The 27,779-nt window shown below is 54.9% G+C and overlaps 1 protein-coding gene across 2 annotated transcripts; it reads right to left on the reverse strand.

The window, feature by feature from the left end:
• Positions 1-1,302: 1,302 nt before the first annotated feature.
• Atp1a1 (ATPase Na+/K+ transporting subunit alpha 1) lies at positions 1,303-27,779 on the reverse strand. 2 transcript variants are annotated; one of them, XM_042692283.1, is made up of 23 exons: positions 27,547-27,779; positions 18,287-18,397; positions 17,470-17,529; positions 16,514-16,717; positions 16,064-16,177; positions 15,450-15,584; positions 15,253-15,370; positions 14,755-15,023; positions 14,078-14,276; positions 13,531-13,640; positions 11,853-11,987; positions 11,079-11,271; positions 9,229-9,404; positions 8,007-8,143; positions 7,298-7,448; positions 6,953-7,121; positions 6,688-6,842; positions 5,826-5,949; positions 4,539-4,684; positions 4,293-4,423; positions 3,768-3,869; positions 2,224-2,315; positions 1,303-1,645 (listed from the first exon to the last, which is right to left on the reverse strand). In XM_042692283.1, exons 1-23 carry the CDS (start codon positions 27,556-27,558, stop codon positions 1,617-1,619), a joined length of 3,072 nt encoding a protein of 1,023 aa, XP_042548217.1. In that variant the 5' UTR covers positions 27,559-27,779; the 3' UTR covers positions 1,303-1,616. The 2 variants fall into 2 exon arrangements, with proteins under 2 accessions (XP_042548217.1, XP_042548218.1); XM_042692284.1 differs by having other exon boundaries at positions 15,253-15,367; positions 15,447-15,584.

Consider the following 27,779-nt stretch of genomic DNA (forward strand, 5'->3'; position numbering starts at 1 on the left):
TCGCTTCCAGGAAACTTTCCATGATCTTCTGTCTGAACACCAGCCTCAACCTCCGCCATTGTTCGGCACAAACCCGTCACCCTTCTCCAGGTCCTGGCCCAGCTCTCGCCGTCCGCCTGCCTGCCCGCACTGCCTCTGCAGCACTGTAGTCACCCCTACCACTGATGAGCTGGGACATCAAGCCCCTCCACTGTGCGTGTGTGTGTGCACGCCAGTACTGGCTTCAACTCAGGCCTGGGTGCTTTCCTGTAGTCTTTGCTCACGGCTGGTACTCTTTCACTGAAAGGCACAGTTCCACATCTAGCTTTTTGGTGATTAACTGGAGTCTTGGGTTTGACTGACCGGGCTGGCTTTGAACCATGATCCTCAGAGTGCAGCCTTCTGAATCGCTAGGATTACAGGCGTGGGATCTGCCTGACTACAATCCTCCTCTCCCCCCAAGATAAATGATCATCAAACAGAAAAGGGCAGAAATGTCCTGGTAGACAAGGGCTGGAGGTTCCATCTCCCCACTGTGGTTTCCTAGCCCAGGGCTTCTTAGAACATTCCAGAAGGGCAGCTCTCTTAACAGTCCCCCCCCAGGGTTCAAGGCCTCAGGCTTCAGATCCTCACACCAGAACTGTGACCACCCTGACAGCACTTGTCAGCTCTCTAGGTGTGGGAGGCGGAGGCTGGGCTGGGTAGGAGGCCTGTGGCCTCTAGCACACAGCCTCCCTCCTGTCCGGTCAGGTCAGTCTCAGCCCCTACAGCCCCGAAGTCTTCCTTCTGTCGCCTCCTTCCTTGGCACGGCCGCCACAGCACTGGAGGCTGCTGCCTTCTGCGAGTGCCCATCACAGCAGAGCGCGGAGGGAGACGACAGGAAGTGGGCGGAGGCAGAAGAGGAGGGCGCCGCGTGACGGCCCCGCTGTGCCTGAGGGCTGACTGGCATTTTTGGAGAAAACACAGGTGCCCGTGGAGCACGCGGTGGGCACTGTCTTGGGAGAAGCCGGCAGAAGAGCAGGAAGCATGGCTTAGGGACAAGAGCTAACCTAGAACCTGGGCCTCCTCAGTGCAGGTGCGGGGTCCCCACGGTAGGAAGCGGGGAAGGAAGAGGGACACCAGCCCGCCCCGGGGACTGGACTGGAAGGTGGCGTGCAGGTGAGTCCCTCCCCGGGGGCTGATTAAGCTTAGGGCCGAGGCTCTCGGGGCAGGGCTGGCGTCCCTAACAGGCCACTAGAGGATGCGGGTGAGGGGTTGCCTTAACGACCGCACCCTGGGAGACAGAGGCCTCCCACCCACAAATCCACCGCACCACAGACCAACTCCACTGATACCATCTTTATTGTAAAAATCCAGATATAAAATGTATTCTTTCAGCCTTCCCAGGTTTTCCTTTTTTACAAAAACAAAAAGGCACGTGAGATCCTTCCCTGCTCTCGTCGCTCCCGGCTCCGGTGTTTTATTTGTTTTTCAGGCACCCTCCCCCCGCCCCCCATTGCGGTGACATGCTGCATTCCCGGACGTCCAGCTCCCACATGCTCCGGTGCTCCGACCGGGTGATCCCGAGTTCCCAGACTGAGCGCACAGGGGTTGCGGATGCAGAGGGCGGCCCGGCGCTCCGGGCGTGCAGGACAAGACTAGTAGTAGGTTTCTTTCTCCACCCAGCCTGTAGGCAGCAGAGAAGAGGCATGGATCAGGGTCCAGTCCCAGTGCCCCCGGGGGGGGGGGGGAACATGGGGAGAAGGCAGGGTGGGGCGGGTGCTACCCCAAACTCAACACGGGACCCCTCTCTTTTAATCTGGGAAGATGGTCTGTGTTTGTCTTTTTGGTGCTAGTGTGGGGCCTTGAACTCAGCCCTCTCACTGTCCCTTAGGCTTTTGACACAAGGCCAGTGCTCTACTACTGGAGCCACAGCTCCACTTCCAGCGTTCGGCTGGAGATCAGAGTCTCCTGGACTTTTCTTTGCCCAGGCTGGCCTGGAAGCACAGCCCTTCCGGCAGCTAGGATTACAGGCGAGAGCCGCCTCTCTGAGATGGTTAAGGTGCTGATGAGGCTCAACACTGTCCGGTCTGAATACTAAAATCTACAATATGACCTGTAACTCAACCTGTGCAATGCTCCACCCTGGGTAAGGCCGGCAGTCTGACTCACACCAGCCTCGGACACCAAGAGCAAAGCCAACCAAAGCCCAGAGAGCCCAGGTTCCGCACCCCCTCCTCCCCCCTCCAGCCCCAACCCAATTACCCCCGGGGCGACGTCTGATGATGAGCTTCCGGACTTCATCGTACACGAAGATGAGGAGGGAGTAGGGGAAGGCACAAAACCACCAGGTGGGCCTGCAGGGAGAGGTGGGCACCGATTCAGATCCACGAAGCCCACCCAGAGAAAGACATGCTGTGGGGAGCTCACCACCCATCACAGTCCACGCTGGGTCTAGGGGCAGATGGTTGCCTCTCGGGCTGGCAGGCCTGGGATGGGTGATCCATCCTGTCTGGCTTGCAAGGGAGGAGGGCACATTACACGTGCCAACTGTGGACTGCCTGCACATTTCCTTTCTTCCCTTTCTCAAGTGCTTAAGATCTTTCTCTTTTTTTGGGACTGGTACTGGGTTGACCACAGGCCTGGTGCTCTACCGCTTGAGCCATACTTCCACTTCCAGCTCTGTGACCTTTCCTGCCCCTGTTGGTTTCAAACCCATGTCCTCAGTTATCAGCTTCCTGAGTAGCTAGGATTACAGGCCGCAGCGCCAGCACTTGGCCTGAAAGTGCTTCGGCTTTTCGGTGCCTGTCTCACGTCCTGGCACAGTTCCCGGTGGGAGTACCGCCAGGGTGGGTCCAGGCTGGCCATGCAGCACTTGAGCTTAGTTTCTGGCAATGGAGTTTGGGGCAGCCTGCTGTGCATTCCAAGTCCCAGACCCGGGAACTGAAAAAAGCGGAGCCCCAACTGTCAGCCGAGGCCTGCATGAGCCCCGAGGCCCCAGCCTGGAGACAGGCTCCCTGGCGGAAGGGCGTGTACCTGGTGACAGCTCCCAGGGCTCCGTGAGGACTGGCCGTGCTCCTCCTATTTCTACACCATTATGTCCCCACTCAACCTCCTCCCCACACAGCAGAGGAGCAGAGGTCAGGAGCTGAGCCCTGTGCGACTTTGTGACCCCTTGATAAGCAAGGTCAACGATATTCAACTCAGTCACATCTTCTGTGTGGTGCAAACCTGCTCTGCAGGGGGCACTGGGGACAGAGACGCATGGCCATGCCACGCCGGCCTGCCATGGAGACAGGGAGGTGCCTGAGACGCCCAGGCAGCACGGCAGGACAGCCGGGCGGGAGGGGGTCCGGCACCCAGAAAGGAATGTGTCCTCACGTCCACAGGCAGAGGAATACTGCTGGACCCGTACACTGCTGTGGAAGGCACTCGGTGAGGCTCATGGACAACTTGGGGTACGGAGTGTGGACGCCACCCTAACCACACTCAATGACCCAAGGGCTCCCAGTAAGTCCCACTAAACTAGCAAAGAAAAGGGGCCCTGGAGCGACCTCACACCCTTCCTCCTTTGGGAAGGGAATCGGAGCCTGGGACGGTGGAGGCTGACACAGCAGTCCAAACACACAGTCTGGTCTGAACCAGACCCTGACTCCAGGACAGCTGGGCACTGGCTGTGAGTGCTAGCGCTCGCCCGGCCACCTCCCTCACAAGCCAACTTCCCTCCCGTTCCTGGCCACGGGATCCCTGCACACACCACCCAGAAAGCACAGCGTGTGCGCCCACGCCACAGCCCGAGGACCACTCACTTGAGGGGGTACATCCTGAGCGCCACACCCATGCCGGGACAGTAGGACAGGAAGGCCGCCAGGGCCGTCTCCTCAAAGAGGCCAAATATCAAGATCTTGTTCCTGAAACACAACGGGGAAAGGAGCTTACAACGCACAAATAGAGGTTTAGCTTTTCTTCTTTTGTGCCAGTCATGGAGCTTGAACTCCAGGCCTGGCACTGTTCCTGAGCTTTCTGCTCAAAGCTAGCGCTCAACCACCTGAGCCACAACACCACTTCCGGATTTTTGGTGGATTCACTGGAGCTAAGAGTCTCACAGACTTTCCTGCCCCGACTGGTTTTGAGCCTCGATCCTCAGATCTCAGCTTCCTGAGTAGTTTGGATGACAGGCAAGACCAACACCTGACTGTAAATGCTATTTTTTCCAATCAAATTTCTAATTATGGAAACCTGGCCTTGTGTGTGACATTTTTTGGGGGTGGTGGTGGTGGCAGAGTGTTGCTTAACCATCTCTGCAGCTCCCTAGGTGCGGCGCCAGCCCTTACTTCATGCCCTGCTGGAAGACGGAGTTCCTCCGTGTCTTGCAGATGACCAGGTCAGCCCACTGCACCACCACAATGCTCACGAAGAACGCCGTGTGGCAGGTGAACTCCACGATCTTTCTCTGCTCGTAGGTCTGAAAGGCAAGGCAGACGTGGCTGGGGGCGGGGCGGCCAAGGTCTTGGGGTGGGGGCAACTGGAGGGGCAGCTTGGGCCTGGGTCACAGGTCATGGGGTCAGGCCATCACTCACCCACTGCTGCCCATAGCTGTCCTCCACGTCGTTGATCCATCGGTCATCCCAGTCCACCCGGATGCCCAGCAGGTGAATCGGGAGAAACCCGTTCTCAGCCAAAATCACGAAATAGGTGAAGAAGCCGCCCAGGGCCTGGATCATGCCTAGAAAGATGGGGGCTTCCTGAGTGGGACCTGGCAAGGCCTGCCAAGCCCTGTCACCTGATTGGTGGCTGCGGCGCTGGCGCTGGCGCTGGCGCTGGCGCTGGTTGGGGAAGGCTGGGGGATGGGGGGAGAGGAGGGAGGCGTGGAGACTCCCAGGCAGGCTCTACTTCTTGAGTTCCTTTTTAAGAGCTTAAAAGAAGACAGAAGCACCTTGCTCTTAGAACACACCGTTTCCCATACTTCATCAGGCCACGAGCCTTCTGAGAAATCAGCCTGCCTGATTTTGTGTCTGTGCTGGTCCTGGGGCTTGAACCCAGTCAGCGCCTCACACTTATGGCCTGGCATTTTGTTCAAGGCTGGTGCTCCACCCCTGAGCCTCAGCACAGCTCCAATTCCAGCTCTTTGCTGATTTGTCGGAGACAACAAAGGCTTTTCTGCCCCAGCTACCGTTGAATCCTCAGATCTCAGCCTCCTAAGCAGCTATGATGGAGGTGTGGGCTGCACGCCTCCAGCAGTGGGCTACCTTCTCTCCTTTTAATCTAAAAAACTCCAAGCTCTGGTCTCAGAGTTTTCGCATGCTGCCATCTTGCTCCTCCCCAAGGCACTGGTGCTTCCCCCACAGTTTCAGGATCCCTGCCCCTCTGGCATCCAATGTGAGGGGAACACCCCGAGTTCCCAGAGACAAGATCTCATCTACACAACCGAGAGGTCTCCCTGGAGGTCACCCGAGGCCACCAGCGATGACTGCAGACGGCAACCCTGTGCTGAGTCACCTCAGCAACTGCGGCTGCCCCTCGCTGCCACAGCGGCAGTACCTTATCTGCCCACAGCACTGCTCCTGGCAGGAGTCCAGCCCAGGACCCAGGCATGGGCAAGGCTGCATGCAGGACTGTGCTTTGGTGGGCACCAAATGCCAATTGCTAAAGCCTCAAGTTTCCTAATGCTCTAATCCTGGGGTTCGGCAGGACAGCGTGAGACAAAAGACGCGGAGCTGCACGCAAAAGCCAGTGGGCAGGCAGCCGCACTAGCTGGCTTCTCACAGGGCGGAGAACTTGGATCTGTGCCAGCAGCACCCCCCCCCCCCAAGCCAGGCGTGTCCACGCGCGCCCCTTGAAGCTGCCTGCATGGGGCTGCGGCTCACCGATCTGCCCGTAGGCCATGCTGATCAGCCGCTCGTTCACAAGCTTGTCAGTCTTGGGATTTCTGGGCTGTCTCTTCATGATGTCGCTCTCGGCTTGCTCGTAAGCAAGGGAGATGGCGGGAACCTGGGGGCGGGGAGGAAATGGTATTTATTGAGATTTTTTTGGTAGTTGTTCAGTAATGGACTTTCCTGCCCAGACTGGCTTTGAACTACAATCCTGAGATCTCAGCCTGAGTAGGGAGGATTACTTGTGTGAATGAACCTTCTGATAATTCCCACCTCTTCCCCTTTAAACTGGTCTTATCTCATGAGACTGTGTTATAGACACCATTTAAAAAAGAAGAACTGCAGAACGTGCGATTCGGAGGTGGTAAGCGGGCATGCGCTGCTGCCTGGCATGCCAGCATGCTCTTTTTATTTTGGTCCAGTTGTGAGGCCTGAACTCTGGGCCTGTCCCTCAGAGCTGTCCCTCAGCTCTTCAGCTCAAGGCTAGCTCTCTACCACTTAAGCCACAGCACCACTTCCGGCTTTTTTTTTTTCCTGCTTATGTGGTGCTGAGGAATCGAACCCAGGGCCTCATGCATGCAAGGCAAGCACTCTACTACTGAGCCACCTTCCCAGCCCCATGCCAGCATGTTCTTGTGTTGTGTGTCAGTCCCAAGCTGGAACTCGGGGCCTGGGCCCTGTACCTTAGCTCCTCTACTCAAGGCTGGTGCTCTACCGCTTGAGCTACACTTCTACTTCCCGTGTTTTGGTGGTTAATGGGAGGTAAGAGTCTCACAGACTTTTCTACCTGGGCTGGCTTTGAACTGTGACCCTGGGAGACCGGCCCGGCCCGGCCTGGCGCGAGGGGTCTGCTCACCATGTCGGTGCCCAAGTCGATGCACAGGATGGTGACCGTTCCCAGCGGCAGTGGAATGTTGGCAATAATAAATATCAGGAAGGGGGTGATTTCTGGAATGTTGCTGGTCAGGGTGTACGCGATGGATTTCTTCAAGTTATCAAAGATCAGACGGCCTAGGAAAGCAAGATTTGGCTGCTGGGTGTGGAGACAGGCACCCCCGAAACAGCAGGGCCGCCACGGATGGACTGCCAGCGGCAAGGATGCCTCCCCACGTGGCGCTCACCTTCCTCCACCCCCGTCACGATGGACGCGAAGTTGTCGTCCAGCAGGATCATGTCCGCGGCCTGCTTGGACACGTCAGAGCCGGCAATGCCCATGGCTACCCCAATGTCCGCTTTCTTCAAAGCCGGAGAATCGTTGACGCCGTCTCCCGTCACGGCCACAATGGCACCCTATGGGGAAGGAGGGAGGCGGGCTCTCATAACCTTGCCTTTTCCCCTTTGGTTGGTACTGGGGCTTGAACTCAGGTTCAAGCTCTCAGGTTTTTCACACTAAGGCTGGTGCATTACCGGGTGAGCCACACCTCCACTTCCAGTGGAGACAGCCTCCTCGCCTCTTGCTCACTGACCTGGCGCTGGCAGCCTTCCACGATGATGAGCTTCTGTTGGGGCGAGGTCCTGGCAAACACGATCTCTGTGTGGTACTTCAAGATGTCGTCCAGCTGCTCAGAGGTCATGTCCTTCAGATCGCTGCCATGAACCACGCAGGCCTTGGCGTCTCTGAAGTCAGGAACCAAGAAGAAAATGAACAGGCGGCCATCCGCCACGCCACCAGCATGCTGTCACTTCAAGGGGGTGCGCGACACAGGACACTGGAAGCTGGGGGCCGTGGCTCACACCCACTATCCCAGCTACTCAGGAGGCTGAGAGCTAAGAACAGCAGTTCAAAGCCAGCCTGGGCAAGAAAAGTTGGTGAGAGTCTTATCTCCAATTAATCAGCAAAAAGCCGCATGTGGAGGTGTGGCTCAAGTGGCAGAGTACAATGTTGAGTGAAAAAGTTCAAGGGCAGCTGCCAGATCTGAGTGCAAGCCCCAGTAGCAGCACACACACACAGAAGACCCCCAGATCACTGCCTCAAGAGTGCCTCCTGACTTTCACTGGCTCTGGGGCACCTGAGCCTCTGTAAACCCCAGCTTCCCAGAAACAAACCAGAATCACCCCCATTTCTGCTCCTCCACAAGCCCACAAGGCAGGTGTGTTCTGGCCTGGGGAGTAGGCCCAGAACGAATCCATCCCAGAACCTGTGATTCTGCCACCAGAGCTCCCAGCCGGCCGTACCTGGGGTTCACCTGGTTCACTGGGATGTTGAGGCGCGCAGCGATGTCTTCCACCGTCTCATTGCCCTCTGAAATGATGCCCACACCTTTGGCGATGGCTTTGGCTGTGATTGGATGGTCTCCTGTCACCATGATGACCTGTTGGGAGGGATGATATTGAGGCGGCCTCCAAGCCAATGGCCGCACACAAGACGATCACATGCACATACCGGGCTCTCCAGCCCGGAACACCAGAGGAAAAGAACACTAGTAGTAATGAGAAGCATCTGCTTGTGAAATCAAATGCCCATACCAGCAACACTCAGATTTTATCCTTATTCATGAGAACAGTAAGTGGCAGACATAAGTGTCTATTTTTCTTTTATCAATACATATACTTAGTAAAATTGACAAAGAAAAAAAAGGTCTGATTATGGTGGACTGTATGGACATTTCATACTGTGGTTGGTTTTTCTATACTGGCCTGATCTTTAGGGACCGTGATGTGAAGTCAAAACGCAAATCTGTTACACAAGATTTTTTTGGTGCTGGTCACTGGTCATGGGGGTTTGAACTCAGGGCCTGGGCACCGACCCTTGAACCTCTCTGTGCTCAAGGCTAGTGCTCTACCACTTGAGCCACAGCGCCACTTCTGGCTTTTTCTGTGTATATAGTGCTAAGGAATCGAACCCAGGGCTTCATGCATGCTAGGCAAGCACTCTGCCACTGAGCCACCTTCCCAGCCATACTTTATATTTCTTTAGTTAAAAAGTAGAGATGCGGGGCTAGGAAGGTGGCTCAGTGGTAGAATGCTTGCCTAGCATGCATGAAGCCCTGGGTTCGATTCCTCAGCACCACATAAGCAAAAAGAAAAAAGTCGGAAATACTGCTGTGGCTCAAGTGGTAGAGCACTTGCCTTGCATGCCTGAGGCTCTGGGTTCAATTCCTTAGCATCACATAAGCAAAAAGAAAAAAGCCAGAAGTGGCACTGTGGCTCAAGTGGTAGAGCGCTAGCCTTGAGCTGAAGAGCTGAGGGACAGCGCCCAGGCCCAGAGTTCAGACCCCATGACCGCGCCCCCTCCCCCCAAAAAAGTAGAGATGCTCCTTCCCCATTAGCTATTCAATTCCTAGTACTAACTGATCAAGTAAAGCAAGAAATGAGAGAGTGAGCCAGAACCCGGACCTGGGTGCCACCCCATATCCCTGCAAGATGAATCCAGCAATGGAGACTGCGGGCGCCTTACCTTAATCCCAGCGCTCCGGCACTTGCCCACGGCATCAGGAACAGCTGCCCGGGGAGGGTCGATCATAGAGATGAGCCCCACAAAGCAGAGATTATCCACGGGGAAATTCACTTCATCCGTGTCAAACTGGAACCCCTCGGGAAACTGCTCATCTGGCAGAAGAAGGTGGCAGAAACCTGGGAGGAGGAGGGTGGGGCCACGTGAGCCGGCAGAGCCCGCTCGCCACCTGGCTCCACGTGCCACTTTCATCTGGAATATTCTTTTACAAGTGTATAGTTTTGACAGCCAGGCACTGGTGGCTCATGCCTAATAATCCTAGTTACTCGGGAGGCTGAGATCTGAGGATCACAGTTCCAAGCAAGCCTGGGCAGCAAAGTGAGATGGAGGTGTGGTTCAAGTGGTAGAGTGCTGGCCTCCAGGTAAAGTCAAGCAAGAGCATGAGGCCCCGAGCTCAAGCCTGAGTACTAACACATGTCTCACAAGTCTAGTTTTGTGAACAGGTTGTGATCCAGCCTCCAGGAGGCTGAGGCTCAAGGATTGTCCAGTTCTAGGCCAGCCTTGGTCCTAACAAGACCCTGGGTCTCAAGGTAAGTGGCATCTGAAAGACAGAATTCATTTCCTCGCCTGACCAAGGAGCAAGAAGTGTGCAGTGTAATCGCGATGTGGCCGGAGCAGCGCCTGCCATGCGTGTCTGCCCGGAGCTGCACTTCATGCGAGGCCAGGCCTCTGCAATTCTGCATTTTCTATAAGCAAATGCCTCCTCAGAGGCAAGCGCAGACCACAGACGCTCTGCGGAGCGCCTGTCACCGCTCCCCCCCCCCCCCAACACTCAGGACGGTCAGGCCACTCCTTCCACGTGCCCTGAGGTCACTTAAGGCTTGGCTGGGTGCTCTCCCTTAGCCCTCACTCAAGGGCGATGCTCTACCAGTTGAGCCAGGTCTATTTCTGGCTTTTCACTGGCTCACTGGAGATGAAGTGTCCTACAGATTTGACTGCCTGAGCTGGCTTTGAACCATGACCCTCAGATCTCGACCTCCTGAGCAGTCAAAGTTACAGGCACAAGCTATTAACATCTGCCAAGAGGCCACTTTAACGTGGGTGGAGAAGGCAGCATGACTGCAGGGGGGCAGCGGCCTCTGGCGGACAGATGGATGGATGGACAGACAGAGGCTTGGGGTCAGATGTTGGGGAAAGCTGTGACTCAGTCTGGGAACAACCGGTTCTGACTGCCTTCAGCTAACGGGAATAGGAAGAACCATCCATGATTTGTATTCAACCCACAACATATTACACAAAGGCCAAATTCCCAAGTGCACTGGACAGTGGAAGATGAACTTTCAAGTAGGTGAAGTGGCGGAGAGGAGGCGCGCTCCTCCCTCGAGGCTGGGTGAGCAGAGCTCTGGCTCTAAGGACAGCAGAGGAAAGGCGTGGCTCCAGACACACCAAGAGTTAGCTGGGTTAAGAGGCAGGGCAGGCTGTGGCCTGAACAACAGGTGTCTGCAGGGGCTGGAACTCAATCAAGGCCTTGTACTTGGGCTTTTCCCCCTCAAGGCTAGTACTTGACCACATGAAACACAACCCTGATAGCTTCCTGCTGGCTAACTGCAGGTAAGCCTCACAGACTCTTCTTCCTGAAGTGACTCTGAACCATGATCCCACTGGTGGCCCCCACAGAGGACCCTGGGTCTAAGAAGTCTGAATCAAAATCTCCAGGATGGCTTCCCAGGGCCCAGGGCACAAACATTTCTCCAGCACTGATTTCAAAATAGGCAGCAAAGAAAGCATTTCCCCTGCAGGCGAAAGGAAGGCCCATGGGACCAGGCGCGACCCCACCACGGGGCCCAGCGTACCCAGCACGCGCTCCCCAAGGCCGCCCAGCTCCAGGTAGGCATTCTGGAAGGCATCCTTCAGCTCCTCATCCAGGGGCTGCTCCTTGCCCTGGAGGAGGATGGTGCTGCAGCGGTCCAAGATCCTTTCCGGGGCACCTTTCATCACCAGCAGGTGCCGTGGCTCGGCTGTATTGGCGTTCTTGTGGATGGACAGCTGGAAGAGTCACAGGAGGGGGTCACTGGGCGGCTGCACCCACTGGTCACCTGGCACCGCACATGCCAGGACTGCCTGCCTTGCTGGATATGAACGCTACGATGAGCTGACAAAACACACGGAGAGGCCTGGGAACGCACCCTCGAAGCTCCCCAGTGAACCCCAACGATTTATTTTTGGGTGCCAGTTACTGGGGCTTGAACTTGGGGCCTGGACGCTGTCCTTTAGCTTTCTCACTCAAGCCCTGGTGCTCTACCACTTGAGCCACTGCTCCACTTGGAGCTGTTTTCATGTGCAGGTTAATTGGAGATGAGTCTCATCTCAGACTTTTCTGTCTGAACCGTGATCCTCAGATCTCAGCTTCCTATGTAGCTAGGATGACAGGCAGGAGCCACCAGCGCCCGCCTTCCCATATAGCTGTGTGTGCAGTGGGTCCCGCAGGAAATGTGTGAACAAGGGATGGGCTCACACTTGTACATGTGTGTCCCCCACCCCCAAACCATTTACAAGGGTCGAGCACTGTTCAGAAGAGACTCATCTTGAGAGTGGCAGCCGCCACCGTGGGGGAAGGCGCCGCACACCTGGTACTTGTTGGTGGAGTTGAAGGGGATCTCCACGATCTTGGTGTACCTCTCCCGCATCTCCTTCACCGAGCCGCAGCACACCTCGATGCACTTGAGGAGCGCCGACTCCGAGGCGTCCCCTGCCACCGCACGCTGGGGACAGACACACCAGCTGTTGGTCACGGACACCCCACCCCAGGTACTGCCGAGGGAGGGATCCATTCCAACATCACCAGACAGCCCAGCTTCCTCCGGTACCCTCTGCCCTAGGCGGTGCCCACCTCCCACCCACCTCCTCCGGCTGCTATCCCCCCAGAATCACTTCTCCAAACCAAAGGGGATTCTCGGCTGCACACTTGGCTGGCTGAGACCCCACCACAGAGTAAACTCTGTAGTCTCCTGTGCTCACTGCCTAAGAATGGGAAGAGAGCGGCTCAGGGCCCCGGGACTGGGCAAAGCAGAGCAGCTACTAGACAAAGCAGCCGGGACTGAGGACGTCATTGGTGTGAAGCGGGGGCAGCCTGAGATCGCGGCCGGTGCACACGTGTGTGCAGTCTGCATACTAGGCCACCCCTGCAAGGACACACACCAGACAGCAACCCACGAAATAAATGGAGTTGTGTAAGCCAGTATTAGGACTTGAACCCAGGGCCAGGGCACCGTCCTGTTTATAGTCTTTTAGCTCAAGGCTGGGGCTCCTAAAACTTGAGCCACAACTCTGGATTTTTGGCGAGAAAAGTCACATGGATTTTCCTGCCTGAGCTGGCTTCGAACCATGATCCTTAGATACCAGTCTCCCGAGCTGTGAGGGTTACAGGCGTGAGCTCCCAGTGCCTGGTAAAGTCTCAAAGATTGGAAAACTTCCATTTTGAGGTAAGGAGAAACATGGAGCAGACACGTCATATCTAACCCCTTCCCCCCACCCAAGATAAACAACATCATCTTTAAATCAACACTGATCCGAGGCCAAGACAACCATGTGTGAGATCAAGCAAGCTGGCATCTCCATGACCACCTGTCCGCACGTGCCCTGGCAATTTGGTATGAGCCGAGTACCAGGTCAGTAGGCCTGGCAGGGCGGGAGTGGGGCCCAATAGGGGCTCAGAGCTCAGTGGGCCTACATTACTCTGTCCTTCTGGAACGTTCTACGTTCCATCTGGAAGAACCACTCCACTTGGGCAATGCAGCCAAATCACAGTCATTTCAGACTGTGGGAGGATTCCAAGAGGCTGCGATGCTTTCTGCTACAATCTTATTTTCACATCATTAATAAACAAGCTAGAGACAAATAAGAGAAACTTCTGGGCTGTTTTAAGAAAACCAGTGGCCTGAGAGTATAGCCTGACATGCAAATGTGATCATGCAGCCAAGCAGCCCTGTCTGGCCACTGTGTTTATTGATGCCTAGGAGGGCAGCTGAGTAAAACCGGTCTGACCAGTCTGTCCCCCACACAAGAACTGTCACTTCTCTGGCCTGGACCTGGCTTGGGACAAATTTCTCCTTCATCTCCCATGGCACACTGAAAGATGTAGGCAAGACAATTCTACACACAGGGAACCTGTCACGCAAGCAGGGTGCTATCTGAAGCAAAGCTCGGTGGGGCTGGGGGTAGGGGGGGGCAGTGTGGCCTAAGTGGAGAGATCCTGAGTTCAAATCCCAGTCCTGATGGCAGTGTTTGAGGGGCTCTGGAGCGTACCTTAAGGATGGGGAGGTTTTCCTGGTTAGCCTGGAACACAGCTCTGTTACAAAGACCTGCAATTCTGGACAGAGCAAGCCAGGTGGCTGAGGTCTTGTCGAAAGAGACACCTGGAGGCGACAGAACAAGACAGACAAGGACGCATTAACTCAACACGACGCTGCGTTCCTAGCTCTTCTAGTCCCACCACAAGCTCCAATGTTATTCATGTATTTGTTCGTTTAATTTATTGTGACAGTACCAAGTCTTGAACTCAGGGCCTGGGTGCTGTCCCTTAGCTTTCTGTTCAAGACTAGTACTCTACTACTACTTAAACCACAGCTCTACTGTCTTTGTCCAGCCTGAATTTGAATCATGATCCTCAGAGATGAGCCTCCTGAGCAGCTAGGATTACAGGTGTGAGCCACCAGCACCCGCTGGTATCTTGCTTAATAAAACTAATTCCAGTCCATATGTACAAGATGGATTTCTCTATTAACTTCAGCATTTTTTAACAAATGGTGGAAATTAAGAGAGCCTCTGAGGTGGGTGGGTAGGTGGTGCTTACCGCTCTGGTTCTCAGTTGTGTCAGCCTCGTGGATCTGATTGTCGAACCACATGTGGGCCACTGTCATCCGGTTCTGGGTCAGGGTTCCGGTCTTGTCGGAGCAGATGGTGGAGGTGGAGCCCAGAGTCTCCACGGCCTCCAGGTTCTTCACTAAGCAGTTCTTTCGAGCCATGCGCTTGGCGGTCAGCGTCAGACAGACCTGGAACCCCATGGTGCCACTCAGCCAGATTGCCATTCCCCCAAATCCTGCTAAACCTGACCCTAACTCTCCCTCTGTCCAGCCTTCTCTGAGATCTGAGTATAAATGAGGGCCACAGACATGGGGCTCCTGCACCTCCAGTGGGTGCTACCAAGAAAAATAACACTAGCCACGACTCTGCCCATTCTATCCCCTGCCCGTTCTGCTGCATGACCCGCCACCTTCTGAGCCAGGCTTTTATTTGGTGTCCATCCTGAGGTTTGAGCTCAGGGCCTCATGCTTTCTCTTGGCTTTTTCAGGCAAGGCCAGTGCTCTACCACTTGAGTCACAGCTCTAAGTCCAGCTTGTGGTTGATTGCAGATAGTCTCCCAGACATACCCGCTGAGCTGGCTTCCAACTTGGAGCCTCCCACCTCAGCCTCAAGCAGCTAGGATCACAGGTGTGAGCCACTGCGCCCGGCTCCTCCCAAGCCGCTCACCGTGACAGTAGCCAGCAGGCCTTCTGGCACATTGGCCACGATGATGCCGATGAGGAAGATGACGGCCTCCAGCCAGGTGTACTCGAGGATGAGGGACAGGATGAAGAAGGACACCCCCAGGAACACGGCCACACCCGTAATGAGGTGGATGAAGTGCTCGATTTCAGCGGCGATGGGGGTCTGGCCGCCTTCCAGTCCCGAAGCCAGTGTGGCGATCCTCCCCATCACCGTGCGGTCCCCGGTATACACCACAATGCCGCGGGCGGTGCCTGGGGGCACAGCAGGGCATGGCTGCCATGTGCAGTCTCATACCAGCAAAGGGACGCCCGCACGTGTGTGCAGTGGCAGGCCAGCCCCACAATGCTGGGCAGGCCTGGCGTGGGAGGGGAGAGTGGATGGACAGCCGGGCCGCGCCCACCTCCATGCTGCGCAGAGGAAACAGCCACATGGCCCATGAGAAGGGCCAGGCCCCGCCGGGAGTGCCCTCGAGTGGCCTACCTTCCACGCAGTTGGTGGAAAAGAAGGCGATGTTCCTCGTCTCCAGGGGGTTCTCGTTGGTGAAGTCCGGAGACCTCGTCTGCGGCTCCGACTCGCCGGTGAGGGAGGAGTTGTCCACCTGTGGGGATCAGCAGGGAGGTAAGGCTGTGGCACCTCCAGCACTGCCTGGGCCTCGAGCGGCTCTGCTCAAAATCTACCTTGCAGCCGTTTGCAGATATGATTCTGAGGTCTGCAGGGATGCGGTCTCCGCCCTTCACCTCCACTAGGTCCCCAACGACAACCTCTTCCGCATTGATGCTCATTTTCTCCCCATTGCGAATCACCAGGGCTTGCTGTGGAAGGAGAAGCGTTTTACACCATTTAATGGTGCCGAGGAAAGCGTGCAGCTCAAGAGAACCAGAGGACCGGTGACCTACTAGTTATAAAGAGTACACAGATAAGACAGTGCTCAGCTTCTGACCAGACATAAAAGGCTGCTCAACTTAATTAAGTTACTTTTCTTACTGTGCTTGCTCTGTGGCTGGCACATTTCTTTTCCGGTGCGGTACCGGTTCTTGACCTCAGGGCCTCAAGCTCACTTGGCTTTTCAAAAGCTCAAGGCTGGAGCTCTACCACTTCTAGCCTTTTGCTGGTCAACTGGAGCCTCACAGACTTCCCTGCCCAGGTTAGCTCTGAACCACAATCCTCCAGATCTTAGTGCCCTGAGTAGCTGAGATTACACTGGTGCCCAGACTAAAATTTAGAAAACTGCAACCCCACATTATTTCCCATTTTGAGAGTGGGAAGGAAGGAGAACCACTGTGACAAGTACCTGAGGAACCATGTTTTTGAAGGACTCCATGATCTTTGAGCTTTTGGCTTCTTGGTAGTAGGAGAAGCAACCGGTTATGATGACCACCGCAGAGAGTACCACGCCAAGATACAGCTGTGGGGGAAGGACAGTTAGAATACAGCCAGGAGAAGGGAGAGTTAGTGATACAGCTGGGGGCTGGGGGAGGAAAGGCGGGGGGGGGGGGGGGGGTGAGGGGGAGTTACACAGAGATAGAGCTGGGGGAGGGGAGAGCTAGGCCTCAGGACAGAGACAGAGCATTCAGGTGCTTCCTGGCTGAGAAAAACCAGGTATGCAAGCAAGATCAAAGCTTCCAAAAAGGAGACTGACCAGAAGAGAAGAGGAAAAGACACCCCGTGTGGAGGAGAAGCAGGGGCAGAGGCTGAGGGGCCCTACGCGCCCACCAACCCATGCCACCACGACGTGGCTCACGTTATCATTCTGAGGCTCCTCTTCCGTAGCAGCCTGGATGCCGTAAGCCAAGAAACAAAGGATCGCCCCGATCCACAGCAACATGGAGAAGCCCCCAAAGAGCTGCCGGCAAAACTTAACCCACTCGGGGGTGGTGGGTGGGGGGGTGAGGGCGTTGGGGCCATCCCTGGCCAGAATCTCAGCGGCGCGTGCAGTTGTTAAGCCCTGAGGAAAATACACAAGGCCGAGGCTGGCTGTGTTCACAAGCTACTACTCAGCAATTACAACCAAACAAAACCAGTGATAAAAGGTGTCCCGAGCTGTAGAGCCAAGGAAGCACCAGTGGGTTCCTAGGCGCACAACTCCCATGATGCTCTGCCTCCACAGGTCCCATAAGCTCAAACTCCCCCACAAATAAACTCAGGGCCTGGGTGCTGCCCCTGAGCTTTTCTGTTCAAGGCTAACGCTCTACCACTTTGAGCCACAGGCACCACTTGTGGTTATCTGGTGGTTAGTTGGCGTCTCGGACTCTCCTGTCCGGGCTGGCTTTGAAGCCTATCCCCCATCTCTCCTGGGTTGCTAGGGTTACAGGTGCGAGCCGCCAGCATCCAGCACCTCTGGATTTTACACAAAGGTTTTAAGTAGATGATTCAACCACCAACGTTCCGACACACAGCAGTGAGCCAGGCCGGGAAACATATGAAGAAATGACTGCTGAAGACTCAACCGACTAAAGGGGGCGCCTCCATTATCCCCAGAGGAGACAGGTGATCTTGGAGACAATTGGGCTGCCTCAGAGACGTGACAGGGAGACGCCTGCTCGGGAGCCCCTGTGAAAGCCCAGGCCAGGTGCACTGTCCCTGGTAAGACACTCAGATGGTGGCTGTCTCTAGGGCCCCCCAGAGGCCCCCAGGGCAGATCTGAGGGGGCATGGAGGCAACGTGAGATCGGGTGCAGAGTTTCAAAGGAGAACATACTCGGCTCAAGTCTGTTCCATACTTCCGGTGGAGCTCATCCAGGCTAAGTTTATGGTCATCCTAAGGGGCAACAGAAACAATGAAATACTATAACATTAAAAAGAACAAAAACTCCATCCACACCAGGTGTCCTGTCCTGACTGGTCTGTTCTCCACAGTTGTCCAACAGCTCACACCATTTCCCGGAGTTTTCTGTCAGGGGTGGCTAATGGGTGCTGCCACACTAAGTCATAGAAACCCCAGGCACTTAGTGACCTCAGTCAGGATGGAGGGGCCTCTCTGCCCAGGTAGGTTTTTTGGTTATGGAGCTTGAACTCAGGGCCTGGGCACTGTCCCTGAACTCTTTTTGCTCAAGGTTGGTGCTCTACCACTTCTGTTTTTTGAGTGGTTAACTGGAGATAAGAGTCACAGACTTTCTGGCCCTGCTGGCTTTGAATTGCAGTCCTCAGATCTCAGCCTCCTAGGATGTCAGGTGGGAGCCGCCAGCACCTGGCTTGCCCAGGTGATTTTAATCCAGAGAACATCAGCCTCAGCTCTTTCTGCAAGCCTCTGGTGAAGCCAGTGCAAACAAAAAACTAACAACTCTCTAGCACCACTGTGTGTCAATCCTGGGACTTGAACTCTGGGCTTTGGGATCTTGCTTGGCTTTTTTGCTCAACGCTGGTGCTCTACCACTTGAATCACAGCTCACTTCTGCATGTTGCTTGTTATTTGGAATTAAAGAATCCCTCGGGTTTTCTGCAATTATTTTTTAAAGCAAAATCTCTCCCTCCCTCTCTCTCTCCCCCCCCCCCCTCCCACACACTGCAGTACGTACCATAGAAACTTCCTTCTTAAGTTCATCCATGTCCCTGTCTTTCTTGGCCTTTTTCCCCTTTTTGTCTCCATGTTCAGAAATGGCAGCGGGTTCATATTTATCACGTCCAGCCTACGAGAGAACATGGGAAACAAAGGCCATGAGCTCTGCACAGCTACAGAAACTGAAGGTTTTCTGGGGTCAAGGTGGCTTTAGGGACAGCAGCTATCTGGAAGGGTCACAGAGTGTAATACGGGGACAGCCCTTATGCACACGTTCACATTTATGCCACACACCACACCAAGCTGTGAGCATAGATCCCGCCCTGGGTAGAGGCAGGCCTCAGCCGGCCTCACTCCCATGAGCAGAGCACGGGACAAGCCGTGCAGGCACAGATCCCTGTCCCGTACCCTCCCATGTTCACACCAAGAGGATCAAACCATCCTTGCCAGGCGCAGACTTGTTCTTCCCCTGTGCCCCCTGCTCACACAGCTTGCACATCTTGGCTCCAACACAGGCCAGCGTTCCTCCAGTAAGTCAGTAACTCTCAAGTTTGTTTCCCCTTCAGAAGCACACAGATACAAACTCTGCACTTTGGGGAAGGAGTAAATGCTCATTGCAAGCACATCATGTGTTGTTGCAATGACACTAACCAGTTCATCTTCTTGGATGAGCTTAGAGACCCTAAAATTCTTCAAGAACCACCCCCCACCACACACACCACGCAAAAAATGGGAGTCCCTAAAATCTTTCCAAATGAAAGTCACTGGAAATGTTTTGACTTAGGCAAGATGTCAGAAGAGCATGTGCCTCGCTGTGCAATTCACAGGATCCACCCACGCCTCTCCAGAGCCACAAGAATTTTGAGAGCATTTTTAGAGCAAATGTTGCCTCCTTACTTTAAATTTAGATAACTCCACTCCCCCAGCCTGATTTAAGACGCCTGAGCTTATCTCCATGAAGCCGAACTCGGTCCCAAAGTCAAGTCGGGAGACCAGGCCCCTGATGCCAGGCTCCTCCCCCAGCTAGCTTGGAGGGATACAAGGTGGCATCAGCAATTGTCTTCATATGTGGCTCTCAGCCATTTCTGGCTTCCAGAGGTACATCAAGAATGCCTACAGCAATGCTTAGGAACGTGTGTCCAGACGGCACTGTGCGGTGCTGACGTGCAAACCTGCCCCCAAAGCGACATGCAACAGTCACAACCCCTGCAGCTGCAAGACAACATTGATTTGAACTCAAGACTCCCAGAGAAAACCCTCCTCTCACTGGTCACTCGGAGATGGGACGCTATTCGTGTTGGAGGTGAGCGTTGACCATACCACTCAGCTCTGTGGCTGCTGGCACTGGGACGGGTGCTGTCTCATGGGAGAGTAAGGTGGGGGTTTTCCTCTTATCTGTCCAGAAAGGAGCAGGCCTAAAGATAGTCCACATTCCTGATGTTCTCCCCGCCATGATGCAACCGCACTGGCAAACGTCCTAACTGTGCCGCTCTTGGGGTTCAAGTGAAAATGAAAAGCAATCAATACGCAACACAATAAAAGCAAGGAGAATTAGAAAAAACCCTAAGCTAAACAGGGCTCTTCCTAAAGAGAAACCACCGTCTCCTGCGCGATGTCTTCCACACACTTCGTGGGGAAGCACAATTACTTAGAATCGCTATGAAAACACGTGCCAGTTTCTATTGATTTTTCTTTGTACTAGTATTGGGGCTTGAACTCAGGATTCAGGTTTTTTCGTTCAAAGCTGGCATTCTACCACGTGAGCCACACCTCCACTTCCAGCTTTTTGGCTGGTTAATTAAGAGTCTCAAGGACTTTTCTGTGCAGGCTAGCTTCAAACAGTGAGCCTCCGATTTCAACTTCCCGAGTAGCTAAGAGTATATAAGAGTATGTGGGTGAACCACCAGTGCTTCGTTAAAATATAGCTTCACAAGTTTTTAAGTAAGGTCACCGTTAAATGAAAATCAGAGGTAAGACCTCTGTCTCTCCATCTGTACATTCTGAATGCTTTTGTTCAGAAAGGGGGGAGGAGAGGGAGAGAAGGGTAAAGGGAAATAGGGAGGGAGAGAAAGAGACAGACAGACAGACAGACAGAAAGACTGTATTACTGAGCAGCTAAGACTTGCACAGTCAAACATTATCACCACTTGTTAAATATGTGCCTGGTGGCTTTGCAGCTACCACTGGTCAGGTTAGCTGGGAATCCAGGACCCCTAACAAACTTTTCAGTAACTCCTGCTAGGGAAGGCAGACGAGAGGGATAGAGGAGGCATCACCGTGAGAGAGACTTCCTTTTCTTCACATCAGTTTTCTCACTAGGCAATGATTGTCCAGAAATAGGCTGCTCACGCGGCTCAGTCCTCCACTAATGAAACGGTAACATCATACTAATTTATCTGGATGTGCATGGGGTGGGGGCGGTGCAGTGATATTTAAGTTCCCATCAGATTCTACTAGACTCCCTGGTGCAAGTCTTGCGTCTGTGTGAGGAGAGGACAGGGTGCGGGATGGGGAGCTGGTAAGATCGGGTCATACAACTGTTTCTATTTGCTTTAAAGATACTCAGGGATGTTCATCCATGGCAAAAGGACACCAAAAATGGGGCTTCCTTGATTTCCATGACCTCCAGTGACCTTCCCACTCATTGGTGCCCGTCACGCCTGCGCTGGCCACTAGGAGCGACCAGGGGGCCAGGGTCCCACCCTCCACAGCACCAGGGGTGAAGTCGCAGGAGGCCTGGTCCTGGGTCATCACTGGATTTTCCATTCTAATTTAAGAACAGGGAAGTCACAGCCCGGCGGCAGGGTGGTGGCTGGTCCTGGGTGGCCGCTCCACTCAGGCCCCCACCGTGACCTCATCGGGCTTCCTGGGGATTCCACAGCCTAGAACTCTGCTATCACTGCACCGGAGTGAGGCAAGAGGCCCCACAGATGGAAAGTTCTGGGCAGGAGGAAGGGAAAGACATGTAAAGGCCCGCATTCAAACGTTCCTGAGAGCATCCAGAGGGGAACTCGCTGCTTCCTCTTCCTCGGTAATGAATCCTCTACAAGAGGAATGGTGAGTGACAGCTAAGTTCCCCCAAAACAGCAGCTAAGATGGTGGGCACACGGGCTTTGTGGGGAGAAGAGGTTCCATGCCACCCTGGATGGAGTCTTGTCAACCGCCTGAGACCCATGGATCAACGCACCCCTGGCCCTGGTGGGGCAGGGGGCAGGCTTGGAAGGGGTTGGGGCCCTTAGGGAGGGAGAGGCGTATCCTCACCCCTCCTTACCACGCCTGCTCAAATCCATCCCTGGGGATGGCGCTAAGGCAGCTGGCGCGCCTCTGCCTCAGTCTCCCCTTCCTAACACCGCATCCACTCCTGGCACAATCACCAAAGCACCCACAGAGGCCCTGTGAGAGTCTGGTTGTCAAAAAAACTGACAGTGTGCAAAAACCTAAAACCAAAGCTTTAGGCTAGCTGGCGTGGGTGAGGGGTGGGTGGAAGAACTGCCCCATGAGGCAGCGCACGACAGCCCAGAGCATCTCGGAACTCAATTTGGCAAGCACCACCCGGCAGGAAGCTGGGCTCACAGGTTGCCTAGGAGCCTGTTCTGGGTGCTGTCAGCATAGCCATGGGGCCCAGGAGTTCTGCACAGTCCCAGCACCCAAGGCAGGAGTGCGGGCAAAGCCCTCACTCCTCCTATTGAACATTTGCAACGCTGCCATTCCTACTGCCAGTGGAAAGAAAGCCTTTCACCCTTAAAGCAACACACAAAACCAAACAAAACAAAAACCCCTAAGGGTGGGTATTTTCTACCGGCTCAGTGACAGAGCACAGCCCAATCCCCAACCTCCAGCACCGCAGAAAACAAACAAGCAGGCACCGGTGCTCACTCGTGTAATCCCAGATACTCGAGGCTCAAATCTAGCCTGCGCAGAAAAGTCTGACATTCTTATCTACAACTAGCTAGAAAAAAGCTGGAAGTCGAGCTATGGCTCAAAGGGTAGAGCACCAGCCTTCAGCAAAAAAAGCTAAAGGACAGTGCCCAGGCCCTGAGATCCCTGTTCCCTCCCCCCTGCAAAAAAAAAAATCAACTGAAAATGAAACGAAACAATGCCAATTGAGAAAAGATACAGCTGTATACAGTTTATGACAGTAATAAAATATTCCATTTCCAATTGCTCCTAAAACACCGTTTATGAGCCAGGTGGTTTCTTTCCAGCCAGGGATCTGTGGGCTGCAGCGACCTGGGCAGAGCTGTAACTGTGCTCCAGCCCAGGGGAGGGGGTGGAAACCCAGGGAGCACCAGGTCTTGCGCTCTGCTCTGCTCCTCTCCTCTCCCAGATGCACTCGCTGCTGGAGGACAGACTGGCCCCGCCCTGCCGTGTGCCTGGGTCAGTATCTCTAAACTTGGGCTGCAGCCAGCAGGGACAAAGAACAGAGCTCAGACCCTGCCTGGGGTTTGCTCCCTCGGCCTACTGTCCTGCATGCAGTCTATCACCAGCCCACACCCCCCATCTATGCTGCAAAGCCCCCCACTGGAGGCCCGTGCCTGTAATCCTCAGAAGGCTAGAATTTGGTGGAGGATCAGGGTTCAAGATTCTTATCTCTGATTAACCAGCAAAAATCCAAAGGTGGGGCTGTGGCTCAAGTGGTAGAGTGCTATTCTTGAGCAGAAAAGTTCAAGGGGTACAAGTCTCATGGACTTTCCTGCCCCGGCTGGCTTTGTACCTCGATCCTCAGACCTCAGCCTTCTGAGTAGCTAGGATGACAGGCGTGAGCCACCAGTGCCCGGCTTCTGAGGGCTTCTTTAACTGGTATCCTGAAGCTCAAACTAGGAAAATGATGGCTGGGCTGCAGGGAACAAAGGCATCCAGGCCTAAAGAAACATAATGTTTAGTTGGAATGGTAAAACAAACACAGTGCCAGGAAAGCATGGCATTGGAGGATAAAGGAAAAAAAAACACCAGAGGGAAAGCTGGAAAGTGCCCTAGGGCCACCGACAACACCAAGACTTCAGACTGCAGAGTCAACACGGGGGGAGGGGGGGGGGCAGCTCACAGGACCCAAGCACCCACATGAAGACAAAGCTGAGCCACAGAGCTCTCAGGGTTGAGTTCAGCCAAATAGACAATGCCCAGATACATGTCATTGCTTAGTTAAGAAGGGACCCAGTCTTCTACTAGATAAGAAAAAATTCCTCGGCTCAAGAACCAAATGAAACCAAAACAGAGACATGAAGGCTGAGGGCAGCCCTCTGCCTCCACACATCAAATAAATGCCAGGAACCCGTGCACTCCCACGAGTCACACACAGAGAACACGTCTCTCCCCAGACAGAGACCACACTCCCCTCACATGCTCAATTCATAGCCTACCCCAGAAACACAAAAAAGGAATCTAAGCAGAGCCAGGTGCTGGTGGCTCACGCCTGTAATCCTACCTGCTCAGGAGGTTGAGATCTGGGGATCTGGGCTTGAAGCCAGCCTGGGCAGGAAAGCCTGTGACACTCTGATCTCCAATTAACCACCAAAAAGAAAAAGAAAAGCTGAAAGTGGAGCTGTAGCTCAAGTGATAGAGTACCAGCCTTGAGAAAAACAGCTCAGGAACAGCTCCCAGGCAGAATTCAAGCCCTAGGACACCCACCCTCCCCCTCTCCATAGAAAGCATCGTGGATTTGAACACTGTTTCCTGTACTTAACTGGACCGTTCTCCTGGTGTAATGCAGACCTGCACAGGGCTGGCAGGGCTAAGGAAACATTTTGCCAGTGTTTTGCTGTCCAAACCCAGCCGCTCTGATTACTAGGAGAGAGCAGGAGCCCATCTGATCTGACACTTGAGCTTCACCCCTGGCCTGCGGCCTGGCCAGCTCCCTCCGTCCTGTCCTTCCCCCCCCCCCCCACACACACACAGAAAGGGGGGAGGGGGAGCTGAGAAAAGCTCCCTCTGCTTTGTGTAAAACAGAACTAAAAACGGACGGTGGGTTCTGGTTCATCCTTCCTTTGAAAAGTGGAAAAGTGAAAGTAGAAAGCAGAGCGCACCGGACGGCTGGACGCTGGCTGTTCACACACTGCCAGCTCTCCTCTCCTCTGAGAGGCAATTAGTGCTATCTCCCATTATTTTCCATCCTTAATGATTTTTAATCTTTTTCGGGAGGGGCTGTTCCGTTCAAGAGGAGAGCTCAGCTCTCAGGCCTGATTACCTGGTAAGCTCAGACACAATGGTGACTTTGCAAAGGGGATTTTGAATCGCTTTATAAACAGAGCCCAGATTACTCCACTAGATCCTGGGCCTGGGCAGGGCTTTGGGCTTTTCTTTTTATAAATCTCTTTGCTCTCAAAGGATGCAACCATTTTATTACTTTTCCATATCTCCAAAAAAAAAAAAAAAAAGATACACAAAAGCTAGAATTGAGAAGTCAGTCTGTCTTGTGTACTTGTTACTAATCAACAGCAATGACTTGTACAGGCATACAATGGGGCAGGTAGGAAGCACAACCAAGTCTCCCATGCTTACAATGTTGAACCCACTTTTTATTTTTAAACGTGATCACAAAATAACAATCCTAGGGAACTTTTTATCTTAAGGTTTAGTCCTCACCTGGATAGACACTACAGTATTAAAAAAAAATGTCCCAGTAACTGGACCTTGAACTCAGGGCCTGGGGGCTGGTCGTCCCTAGCTAGGCCTTTTTGCTCAAGGCTGAGGGCTGGTTCTCTACCACTTGAGCCACACCTTCATTCCCTTTGGACACTGCTGGCTAACTGGTGATAAGACTCTAGTGGGTTACATAGGCTGGCTCTGAACTCCTCAGATCTCACTTTTTGAGTGGCTGGGATGACAAACACAAGTCTCCCTCTGGGAGTGGGTTTTCTAAGTCATCTTTGGGGCTGATTTCCACATCTCCTCGGGTTTAGGGTGCAGGCCTCCCCCTTTCCTACTCTCCCACTTGAAGGTGATTCACTCAAGTGCTACAAACTTACTAGCAGAGACACCATAAATCAACAAATAGTTACCAAGAGAGGTTGAAGTTTAAAACAGTACAAGAGACCCCAATACACTCCTGCTGAGCCAGCACCTGCACCTCTCTCCTCACCCCACCCGGCTGGTCACCCATGCCTCCTGTGACTGGCCCATTGGTCCATCCGCCCTGGCCAGCTCTAGCAACTCCCCACTGGGAAGACCGCCTTACAGTGTTTTTCAGTCTAAAGCACTAGCTTTATAGCAGCCAGAGGATATTTAGTCACACTCCGTCAAGCTGAGCTTCCAAAGGGCAGCTGCTATTGTTACATCCAAGCAGGAGTTCTGCTGAGTCCATCTCTGTACACTCCGTACCTGAACCTCTGTACATCACAACCCAGAAGCTATGACTTATTTTCCAGGTACCCAAGTTAATCTTCAAACTCAAGCTGGGAAGAGCAGTGAATAGCTAGCTCCCCAACCATCTTCTATGAACCTAAGAAAACCATCTTGGGGCTCCTGAACAGTTATGCTGTGGGTGGTAGGCCTGAGGCCTTAAGCCAAGTCATTGGCAATAAAAACAACAAAACACCCAATGAGGGGGAAATAAGGGGTGGGGAGCAAATCCTATTTCACCAAGCAATGATTCAGCATTTGTTCCTTTACTTTCTTTCCAGGAGCTTGGGAACCTAGATTATTTAAGGACAAACACCTGAAACCCCACCAAAACCCCAGTCCTGAAGGGCATTGAGAAAAGGGAGGGGAGGCAAGAGAAAAATAACAATGACTTTAAAAATTAGCTGCCAACAGGCTTCCTGGCTAACGATTCTCAGCGGTTTGGTCATACCCCACCCACACTGTAACCCCATGTGGAAAAATCCCAACCCTTTAGTATGCAATATTCTCTGGAGCACTTGGATTACAGTCAGTCACCAGCAAGCCCCCACCCCCCATAGCAACTGAACATTCAGTGCAGCACAACCCCCCCCCCTCCAAGAGTGAGGGCGCCGTGCCATCTTGTGCCAAACACAACCGGGAGCCTGCTGGCCCCTGGACATTTGGTCAGGATCCCATCAGGCTGCTGGGGTGACCCTGCCGGGGGCCCATCTGGGTGTGACTGAAGCACCGTGTACCTCACTGGAAGGGGGGCTAGACATCCTCGAGTAACTTCAGCTTCTTCTCTGCTTAACTGACCATTGAAGCTAGATCACAAATACACCAGGTTCATCCAAAGAACCACCTGAGGACTTCCATGATCACAGACAAGGAGTGACCCGGTAAGTTTAGGCAGAGAACCACAGGTACCTCAGGCTTGGTGGCCACTCGCCAACCATTTGACCTTGAGGAAGTCTCTACTTGACCTTGGGCAAAGTGTGACCTTTCCACGGCTCCTGCACGCCAGAGATCTCTGCCCTTCCTCCCCGACAACGCTCCCTTCTCCAAGGAAATTAACTTTCGGAAGATTTTTCTTTTTTTTTTAAGAGGGGACAAAGGAGTTGTGAATCAAGAACGGATTACCAGGCCGGTCCCAGGTTCGAGGGGTGGGGCCCGGTTCCAGGGTGGGAGCAGGTCCTGGGGTGCAGACCGGCCCTCCACAGCGGACCCCCCTCCCTACCCACCACACGGCGCGCCCCTGGGGTCCCCACGCACCGCCCAGGCCTACACCTCGCCAAGAAGCCCCAGCCACCCGCTCGGGATCACACCTGTGCTCCTCAGGAGGAGGCAGAAAGCGAGGTGGCTCAGCTCCAACGAACGACCGAGGCGCAGGAACCAGCCGAGAACGGCCTCTGAGCCCCGACTTCAAGTCCCGGGAACAACTCACACGCGCACGCGCGCACACTCACACTCCGGGGCGCACACGAAGAGGTCCCAACCCCGCGCCCTTCCTCGGGAGCCTCGGGCCGCCCGGGGGTCGGGGTCTGGGGAGGCGCCGGTCGCCGCCGCCTGCGCCCGGCCTCGGGTCCCCGCCGACCCCGCCAGGGCGCGGGAGGCCCGCACGTCCGGAAGGCCCGGGGCTGCGAGGCGGGCCCCGCGCGGGGCGGGGACGTCACGCCCGCCGGCCGTCGGCGGGGCCCGCGCTGCCTCCGGGGCCCGCGGCGCCCCAGAGCCCCCGGGGCCGCCCGCCGGCGCCGGCCGCGGCAGGACCGGCTGCTCGGGGCAGGGCGGGCGCGGGGCGGGGCCCGGGGCCCGGAAGGGGGAGCGGGGCTGCGCTCGGGCCGCTCCCGGCGGGGCCCGACCCGCGTCCCCCGCCCTCCTCCTCCCCCGCCGCCGGGCCCGCCCGCCCGCCCGCCAGGCTGCCGCCGACTTCCTTCCCGCCCGCCGCAGCCCGACACTCACCCCCTTCCCCATGGCGGCGCAGCGCGGCGCCCGCGCGCCCGGCCGGTCGGCTACAGGAGGGAGAGACGCGAAGAGCGGCGCCCGGCCGGCCGGGGGCCCGCGGGGCCGAGGAGCGGGCGCGGGGGCCGCCGCCGGGAGGCAGGCACGGAGGGAGGGGAGGAGGGCGGCCCGCGGCTGCCCGGTCTGCTACCGCCGCTGCTGCCACGTGTCCGCTCCGCCGCTCCGCGCCCGGC

This window comes from Dipodomys spectabilis, unplaced genomic scaffold (genome assembly GCF_019054845.1).
Source record: "Dipodomys spectabilis isolate Male_0828 unplaced genomic scaffold, ASM1905484v1 ptg000148l, whole genome shotgun sequence".
Taxonomy (NCBI): Eukaryota; Metazoa; Chordata; class Mammalia; order Rodentia; family Heteromyidae; genus Dipodomys; species Dipodomys spectabilis.